The 10,277-nt window shown below is 34.8% G+C and overlaps 1 protein-coding gene across 1 annotated transcript; it reads right to left on the bottom strand.

The window, feature by feature from the left end:
- Window positions 1-2,747: 2,747 nt before the first annotated feature.
- LOC112502659 (SAP-like protein BP-73) lies at window positions 2,748-7,490 on the bottom strand. Its single transcript, XM_025106631.1, has 3 exons — window positions 7,239-7,490; window positions 4,113-4,427; window positions 2,748-3,313 (listed from the first exon to the last, which is right to left on the bottom strand). The coding sequence occupies exons 1-3, from the start codon at window positions 7,324-7,326 to the stop codon at window positions 2,997-2,999; spliced, it is 720 nt and encodes a 239-aa protein (XP_024962399.1). The 5' UTR covers window positions 7,327-7,490; the 3' UTR covers window positions 2,748-2,996.
- Between the last annotated feature and the right edge of the window lie 2,787 nt (window positions 7,491-10,277).

The following is a 10,277-nucleotide window of genomic DNA, read 5'->3' as shown; positions in this document are numbered from 1 at the left end:
CATTACATTGATGAAGATGATGGTGGTGCTTTTGGTGGTGTAAAGAAAAATTTACATTCTTGGTCCATGTGGTTTATAAAAGACAAAATTTTAATATAACATTAATAAAAAAGTAGTAAAATGACTAAAATACCCCTTACTAAACTGAATTTAACGAAAATAGTTAACAGTCGTCAGAAGGAGGGACGAAATATGTTGGGGATGGACAAACGTCAAGGACAAATCTGAGAAAATGAAGTTGAGGGATGAAAACCATTAAAAGTGATAAACATTTGGGACCAAAAGTGAAATTTACTCTAATTTATATCAACCTCAAGAGTCTGGATTGTTAAAACCAAAAAAAGATTCCAGTACAGTTAGAAATCGGCAAGGTTCACTTTTTGATTTATGTGTTCCATTTGGTGACTAATACTATGATACCCGTTTTAGAATGTGCGACTCCTTTATGTTAACAAAAGTTACTAACTTTTTTGTTTGATAAAGTAGTGTGTAATAAGTCCACATTGCTTTTTTAATCAAGTAACTTGCTGTTTGCTGAAAAACTAGTTATATTTGATAAAAACTAGCTGATAAAATGGATAAGAGGTAAAATAATTTAAAAATCATTTTGAAAAAGTAGCTAAGTCAAACATTATATGAAGTACAATTGAAAGACATTGTTTATATAGACAAACTTCAACGAAGACAAACGAGCAGTTAACTCGATTTGGTTGAAGATGACTTTACAGTTGTGAAAAACAAGGAGGTGAAAGGTTTTGAGAGCGAGGTTTGTAAGAGATGATCAATACATGTTTGAGAAAAGAAGCGAATGCAAGTTATTAAGTACAACTACGCTAAATTCATCGTGTTCTTGTCACATTGACTATGCTATTTTTTAAGTATATAATATTTATATACAACAAACGATCACACACATTCCTCATCTTTACTGAGGAATACTCGAAAGCTTGACCTCCTAAGAGCCTGAGCTCTACTAGTAACCGAGTCTCGTGATGCTAATTGCCCTTTGGTGATTATGCTATTGTTCTCAAAGGCAAAAACATAGCAATAATATTCCTGGTCTGCTGCAACTGTTGATGATTTTAATTAGGTTCATAATGTTGTGCAGCTGATTCAAAGTCGTGGCTTGTGTAGTGAACAGTCAAAGGTGGATCTAGAACCTTTGACTTTAGATATTGAAATTGTTGGTAGTTACGCTGTAATATAGGTTAGGAGGTGCAGAACACATATTTGTATAGGCTAGCTAGAGCTCGGGATCGCTGGATGTCGCCATATGGCGAGGTCCTAGGGACAACGCTCTTGGCAGTGGTCGGGCGAGGTCAAGATCAACCCGAAACCTAAACAATATGTAGTAAGTGGTATTCAGAATAAATGTTTAGAAATCCATGTGCTTTATGAAAAATGCTTAGTTTGAACCGGGTTTAAAAAGCTATATGCTATTTGAAATTACTAAATTTGAAAATGTAATCCTTCAATAAACTTGGATTCAGAAAATAAATCACCTACGCAACTAGTTCACATAACTTGGTCCAGAAGGCAAAGCCTTCTGAAGGTTAGACTTCAAGGTAAACACCTTCTGGATTGGATTTTAGGCTGTGTTTTGTCGAGTTTTTCTTTTTACGCCAGAAATGAAGGGAAAAGGGAAGAAAAATAGGGGGAAAGAAAAAATATTGTATTGTTGAGGTCTTTTTAAGGAGGGAAATGGTTAAAAAATGTTGATTTTCTTTCCAAAACTTTCCTTCCAAACGTAGGACGAAATCTCGTTCTTTATTGTGATTTCTCACAAGACCTAATTTGACCTGGACTAAACCCACAAACCAAACTCCACTGTATTGTGAGTCAGTTAGGGCTGTAGATGAATTGAACAAACACAATTTAAGATTTGTCCATGTTCGTTTAACTTAATCGGACATACAAATAAACAAAAATGCTAAATGAACAAAAAAAATTGTGTTTATGTTCGTTTATTAAGAAAATGTGAAAATGTGCTTGTTCGTGTACGTTTATGTTTGTTTGTTAAGATGTTAAAGAAACATAAACCAAAGAACATAAATGAACACAACGAACAAACATAAATCAACAAAAAACAACCATCATTACTCATCTTTTTGTTCCTAAAAAATAACATAACAAGATGAAAAACCAGGTAAACTTAGAAGGGATAAAAAAGAATTATATAAATTTAATTTAATCAATAACTTTACATATTAATTCATAATATATAAATATATTTATACATATAAACATATGTTAACGAGCATAAATAAAAAAGTTAACAAACCATGAACAAACGAGCGGGGCCATTGTTCATACTCATTTATTTAACTAAACGAATACAAAAATATGTTCATGTTCGTTCATTTATCAAATAAACGAACATAAACGAATTTCCCGTCAAACGGTTCGCAAACGATTTACTAAACATTTGGTTCGTTTACGGCCCTAGAGTCGGCCTCTATTGACCCTAGGGACAACAACAGTTAGGTGGTTCGATGACAACCACCTAACTAGGCATTTTTTGGGGTGATGGATAAACCAACATGTGAAATTTTTATGAGTAGATGGTGTTAGAGATCATAAGTAATTATCGGGTGAGCCTTTGAAGTCGATTATACATTACAACGTCCGTATTTAAAAAACAGAATACAAATCACATGCCTCCAAACTCCATAAAAAGACTCGTTTAAATAAATGTATATTAAATAAAGTAATTATCTATCAACGAATGGTAGGACGGGGACATGGAGTTCGAGAACATGTGAAATTTTATATCGTTCAAACAAAATAAACGCTAAAAGTTACAAGTTGATACGCAAAAAATACCGCTTGAAGTTGAAACGCAAAAAATACCGCTTGCAAAAGTCGAACCGTATCTTTCATTTTGGAAAGAAGGTATCTGAATGCTAAGAATTGAACAACACAAGTGCCTATCAAAAAACTAAGCCAGCAAAATAGAACAAGAAAATTAAAACAAAAAGAATAAAGCGAAATAACCTTCACGTCAACTTTAGCAACTCGATGAGCTCGCCTTTCTTCAGCTTCGAGTAGCCTTTGATTCCTCTAGATCTTGCTAATTCTTTGAGCGCAACAAGTTTCATCGTCTGCAACTCCTCTCCATTTGTGGCACTCTTTACCTCATCTTGTACTTTTTCAACGAGCGTAGATGGGATCGGTGACCTCTTTACAAAGTTTGAGGGCAACCGACTTGTTTTCACCTCGGCCTCCGCTGATGCAAAATCTATCTTCTCGTCTTTCTTTGGTTCTTTTTTCGGTTCACCCAACGCTATGCTCCCTTCTCTGTTTGAAGTCTTCCCTGAAGGAGAGATTCACTCAAAATACCACTTTGAAACAACAGGTAAGACTATTGTCGTCTCTAAGACCATCTCCAACCGTTTGCACCATTTCTTGCATCAAGATGGTGTAAACAGTAATTCATCTCCAACCCATTAACACCGTTTTAATAGTAACCTTATATTTATCAGATGTTTACTACTATGTGTTATTTGAATTTCTTTTCCGGGTATGTATCTTTTTATTTCCTCGTGGTGGGAGGTTCAAATAAGAAGGCTAAATATCGTAAAAAAGTAAGAAGCGAATGTTAAAAAGAAGATTCATATGTGAATATGTGGAAACTACTGAAAAAATCTATAACATATGCATCTTTAAATGGACATTTCAATGATTCACATATGAACCTTCCCTTCTTACCTTCTCACAATATCAAGCCTTCTTATTTGAACCGGCCCCTTTCCTCCTATTGTAATTTTGTATGTCAATGGTGTGTTTTCTTTTAAATATGTACTTTTGTTGAAGCAATTTTAAAAAATATGTTATTGTGTTTTGAGTTATTAAAAAATATTTAACCTTTTAAATAATTCTGAACACCAAATTTGTTGTCGCTATTCACCAACAAAAAGATGGTGTAATAATTGGTACTGAGTTGGAGTGAATTGGTGTAAAATATAGGATTTGGTATTGGGTTGGAGATGCCCTAACAGAAAGCAAGGGGTTTGGATCACAAAAACGACCATCTTCTATGGACATGTTGCGATTTATGAGTTTGTGCAAAATATTTACTCGAAACAACGGTTTGTTATGGTAAATTGCGTTACCTTTAATGGGCTTCCGCGATTGACGAAGAACTTCTAAAACTGATTCAGCAGATGGGTTGTTGGTTCTCCCTTTGGAAGCAGTTTCTCCTGATATTGAAGACTGTATTCTTCTAAAAAGAGCAAGTATCTCGTCTTTATTATGCATTGTACCTTCTGATGATTGAGGTGTCTTGTTATCGTCCCCATTTATTGATCTTCCACTCTCCGAATTTCTTTGGGCAGGTCTCGCTCTTCTGTTGCCATCAGCTCTAATGTTCGATATAGAAAGTTGGAGGCTGCTGTGGTGTGTAAACAAGAAAGATCCATCTGCAATTTCTGCCAAATTTAACAAGCTGCATCAAAAGATTGTTTTCTCAGTGATAAGTTTGTATGCTGAATGATATCATTTGAATTTCTGTGTCAAATGGCGGATTTTTCAGCTTAAAAATGAGACAGTTTTGAATTTCTCGAGAACAATGTGCAACCAAGGTTCGAAATGGTATGAGGAATGGCGGCGAGGTCAAGCCAGCGAGGCCACAACGTTTTTCAAGTCGTAACTTATGGCATTTGTATATCATATATACACACATATATACATATATGTTTCAAATATTACTCTAATATAAAACCATATATAGGTGGGTTATATACTAAATCTAAGAATAAAACATTAATAAGGTAAAAGTAGAATTAAAAAAAACAAGATCAAATAACACCTTATAAAAAACGAGCATCAAACTATGGCATGCCACAAGATTAACACGGTGTCAGAGACGAGCCTTAAGCTATGGCGTGCCACAGCGGTCGTTGCGACGAGCCTTTTAGAACAGTGTATGCAACTATGCCTTACAATCAACTCCTTTAACGCTAGCAGCTACATCTTGCACATATAACCACATTCACATATATTGCTGGACTTTCTTCTTCTCACAAACCTACCACAACACTTTCGTATTATACGACATTTGTAAGGGGCCGTTTACCATAACAAACTGGGTAAGCACTTACCCAAAAACAAACACCACCTTAAAATCACCACCATCACTTACCTTACTGGGCAAGACTCTCCGTCATCAAAATAGCATAGTATAATCGACTCTTACCCGCTAAGTGCTAACCCGGTAAGAGTCGCCACCATCACTTACCAGGTAAGATTCTTGGTTTGGTAAAGACACCGGCTCACTAGGTAAACGTTTCTTACCCGTTAAGAAGCAAGAAGTGTTTAGTTAATACGTGTGTTACTGTTAAGTTACCAGTATGAGGCAGTAAGTGTTTAGTAAACATCCCCTTAGTTTTTAGTCGCTTCTCAACTCGTGTTATCCTCATCTTCTCACATGTCATTGTTCCAAATCCAATCCCTCAATGTGTGCCACACATCCTATGAAGCTTTAGCTATATGCGTTTTGTACTTTCTAGTTGCACCAACGTTATGTTTTGTTAATCCTTGGGGTAGCGCACCCTTTAAACCTTGATTTGTTCCCTTGCTCCCTGGTTGTCATCCGTAAGAGTCCTTTTAAGGCGAGGGTTGCCTGAGTGTTAGCTTCAAGTCCCCGTGGAATTAATCAAGGTGTGAACAAGCTGGCCTAGACACTCACGGTTATCCAAATAAGTTATGTCCCAACTCCCATCAATCATAATAGGCCATGCAAAACAAACCAAACCAAATAAACCCAATAAATCCCATACAGAGGTAGGGTCTCGTGAATAGTCCTTATATAATCATTGTCTAAAACTTGCTTTTTAGTTCAATGAGACTTTATAATCACAAATAGATATCTAATGCTTGTTGCTATTTGGTACATCTCACTCTTATCCTATTGTTACAATCCTCATAAATATCATTCAACAACTTAGCACAATAACCCCTTTGTCGTTCTATGATCTAATGAATTTTGATCAAACGTCTTGGTTCTCATCCTCGCATATAATGCAACTTAGGCCATTAGACATAATTTCCTTTATCTTATTCAAACTTGTAAAATCCCCCCCCCCCCCCTTTTCTTTTGTTTCTAATTTCTTGTACAACTCACCATATGCTTCAACTCTAGTTACTCATACAACTTTCTTGACTTTTAAAACAAAACCAAATTGACTCAGTAAATCCATTTTATTGGCTTCTATTTTAACTAATTTATTTTCTCAATATTCTGAACACTCTTCGAACCACATGTACAAGTGTCAATAGCATCCTTGAATTCTTTCAGTGCCTCTAATCCAACTTTCTTGGTTAGTGTGGATTGGTGTGTCCTAAAGGAGTTCTTTTGATAGATTCAAGTACAAATGACCCAATATGACCCATTGTCGGTCCTAGTCATGGCAAGCCAACCCAAATAAAATCATGTATTATATTTAATGGGATAACGAATCATTAGGCGAAACCATTCTTAGTAAAAGACCTAAAGACTCCTAACATTTATTTGCCCATACAACTTCTGGCTAAAAATTGCAGTGAAGGGGCAAACATGCCCTTGATTCTTTAATTTTCTTAGCAAACAATTACATTATCAAAAGACAACAATACCCTTTTCTTCATCTTCAAGAATAATAACAAAAGCACAAAAAGGAGTCAAAAATCCACAAATCTAACCCAAAAAACATCTTCATCTTCTTGTTCATCATAATCATCTTACTTTCTCCATCATTCATCTCAAAGCCAAACAACTTTGTCCAATCAAGTAAACCCTAAATCAATTTGAAATCCTCCATTTTGCTAAAATAAAATAAATTTAACAAAAACACCCTTAATCACCACATTTCAGGAGGAAATGATTCGAATCGATTAAAAAAAGGGGCACATTCCATGAAATTTATTTAACAATCAAAACCACAAATCCCTTTTAACTTTTTCAGGGTATTGGAAACACAGATGTGAAAATTCTAACCAAACTATGAAGTTACAATCAACCATCTCCAATTTAAACTTTCAAAAACAGCTATATTCGACAGGGAGCTAGAGTAACTTCTCACTTCAGTTTATATCAACTACTTCCAAGTTCCAACCAACCAAATAAATTATCCCAATATCATTCTCCGAATCAAATTAGACAAGGATTTGTGTACATAAAAGACCAAATATATCAAAATCAGAGATCTGGATCTCAAAGAACATACGTAAGTAGGGTTATCAAGTAAGGAGGAAAACCGTACCTTTTGCAGAAAACGTGAGCCTTCCAAGCTTGGGTTTGGTAAAAGCAGAAAGCGGATGCAAGCAAGGATACGTGATTACTGATTCCATTGAAATTTTGGTGGGTTATAATCCGTTAGATTCTTTCTGGATTAGATTGATTCGTACACAATTTGTAACGTGATCCACACAGACGGTGTAGGTATACAAGTTTCAGTTTACTCTCCTGTACTTTCAATGCATAACCCTACTAGGGTGTCAAAAGATCCTACTCCAATCATAAAAAGGGTCCTAAAATTAGATAAAGTAGTTGTTTCTTGAATATAATTCGGTCTTCGAGTCATTCCTGTTATCGATTCATCCAAATATTACTATTTTCGTAAGTTTCATATCCGCCACTTACGGATCTAGCTAAAAGGCAAAAAAGATCAAATTGTAGACCTGATCATCGCAATTACAGACCTGGTCGTCGTCGTAATTGCGGACCTGACCATCGTAATTGTGGACCTAGGTCAAATCTGATAAATAAATAAAAAATTTGGTTAAGTGCAGAAGTGAAACTTACAGCCGTAATGATATCTGATAAAAAATGGCTATTTTGGCCGATCATTTCAAAACTTCTTGTGTTAGAGGCCGTTTACTAAATGCTTATTCGGGTAAGCGCTTACCAAGTTATATTACCTTACCGGATGAATATGGCAATGACTAAGAATCTTACCCGGTAAGAGCGAGACAAAGACCGAGAGTTTTACCCGGTAAGTAAGGACAATGACTCTTACCACGTTCAGCTCTTACCGGCTAAATTGTTGCATAGAAAGCCGCTTTTGTTGACTAAAATCTTACCTAATAAGTAAATGATAGTATTGAATTTTATCGTTAAATGCTTATCGGATAAGTGTTTGATAAACGGCTCCTTAGACTTTTTAGTGCCTCAAAGTCTATATTTGTATTATCTATGTGAAGAGAAATTTTAAGAAGTATTATTTTACAAGTTCAATATACAAAATTTAAATTTCACGAAGTCCTCTGTTTTTCATATATAAAAATTAAATCATTTTTCAATTTTTAAATTATATTTTAGATCATTATAATTAGTTATTTAATTTATTTTATATTTCTTATTTTTTTTTAATTTTGTATTTATATTAACATAATAATCGTATATGAACTAAAATGCATTAAAAATATGTTTATTTATTTCTAAATTTATATCATTATAATTGTCTCGTCGATACTTTTAAAATGAGTTCAATATTGAATATTTTTAGATTTAATCATACTTTTAAATATAATGAATATGTACGAATTAATTAGTTTTATATCCCTTGTGTTTTCATTTTTCATTTACACCTTTATTATGTATAAAATACATTATCATAGATTAAGTAAAATACATTAAAGAAATTCATTTCTTTTTTCAATTACATGTTATACCATCATAATCTTCTCACAATACCTTCAAAATAAATATTTAAATGAATATTTTTGAATTTAATAATATTATAAAAATATCATAAATAGGTTAGCTATGAAAGAAAGAGCCCGACATTTATTTATGAATTACGAACTTATATTATATTATAAGAGGCCTTAAACGGAAAAATACATTTCTTCGGACATAACTTACCAAATCTAAAGAAATGTAGATATTATGTTTCTATAGGTACTAATCACGATAAACATCAATAATTTTGATTTTCCTGTTTTTGGATTAACAAAAGTTGGTATTTGTTTAAGATTGCGATTGAGACATATGGTCCAGGGATCACCAAACCAAACCAAACCAAAAGATTGAACATTCTCAACGTGGCATTATGAGACCTTCATGTATAGGAGTTGTCTTTATAACCTAAATCACAACTAAGCTTGTGGAGTTTGCCTATGTAATATTTGAAAACAATTCATAAAGATGCATGGTGTTGCCTCTCTTAGACTTTTTGGACGGTTTTGATTTTTTTTTTAAAGAACGATTGAGACCCGATCAAGCTTCGGTATTGCTATCACCCAATCGAGAATCAATCATATCATTAAAATTGTGATCGTGACAAAAGTCGTTAATACAATGTAAAAGAAAAGACAGAGTTAGATCAAAAACTTTAAGACAAGATAAATAACGAGAGTGCCTCGCAATTGAGTCGCTCTGTTGGCTTGTCTCCTAATCACATGGACTGAATATTTTCCATGAGTGCCAAGAAGCCGTCGTATGTTAAGAATGATATCCCCAAATTCTGAAATGTCGTGTCTCTTATCGTAGATAGCATCCGCAATAATCTTGACATCAGTTTCGAAAATAACATTAGATCATCTCCATTCTTGGACCCATAAGATTGCGTAAGAGCATATGCCTCGCATTTACCGGAGGAAGGGAAGTATTTGGGGTTGCTTTGGCAGAGATGAAGATACCCCTGATGTCCCTTAGAATAGCATCGAACCCCGCAGAGTTGGAGTTCTCAAAAGTGACAACATCAATATTACAATTAAAAAAAAAATCTCTTCTTGGAGGGTGCCATTAAAAGATGCAAGAGGATAATAGGCATTTGGTCCGTGAGTCTGAGCCCACTAGTGACATGCTAATCCAAGAGGATGTTGTTGTTGCGCCTAACAACCGAGGCCGAGTCACAAGGACCATCATTTCATAAGATAACGTTATTGCGATGCCACACACTCCATAGGATCGTAAGAAACTGGTCTCGTCAGGCCGTGGGTTTTCCTCAAGGAACTTGAAAACCAAGTCGGGGAAGGAATCAGTAATATCTATTAACAATTCCACGGTGTCACAAAAAGCCACTTCACACAAGACCGCGCTCATAGTAGGACAACCAACGAAAGCGTGCCAAATATTTTCGGTGTTACGATCGCAAATAGGGCAAAGATAAGAAATTTGTAAACATTTTTTTAGAGCACAACGTGTGGGGATAACTCCTTGGAGTGCTCGCCATGAAAAGTACTATTGATCCTCTCTCTCAGTGATTTGATGATAATCCCTTTTTCCTTTCGATGTATTTTAGTTTCTGTATTTTCAGTTCCAGCGATCAATACACTGAGCATGTTCAGTGATCGCT

Source organism: Cynara cardunculus, unplaced genomic scaffold (assembly GCF_001531365.2).
Source record: "Cynara cardunculus var. scolymus isolate 2C unplaced genomic scaffold, CcrdV1 Un_Scaffold_1726, whole genome shotgun sequence".
Classification (NCBI taxonomy): Eukaryota; Viridiplantae; Streptophyta; class Magnoliopsida; order Asterales; family Asteraceae; genus Cynara; species Cynara cardunculus.
This window is presented reverse-complemented; position numbering and strand designations above follow the sequence as displayed.

Bases quoted from the DNA above. Each gene is read 5' to 3' on its own strand.
- LOC112502659 (XM_025106631.1), bottom strand. From the start codon at position 7,326: ATGGAATCAGTAATCACGTATCCTTGCTTGCATCCGCTTTCTGCTTTT. The intron at 4,428-7,238 runs GTACGGTTTTCC...TAAATTTGGCAG, and splicing joins GCTCACGTTTTCTGCAAAAG to AAATTGCAGATGGATCTTTC. The intron at 3,314-4,112 runs GTAACGCAATTT...TCTCTCCTTCAG, and splicing joins ATCGCGGAAGCCCATTAAAG to GGAAGACTTCAAACAGAGAA.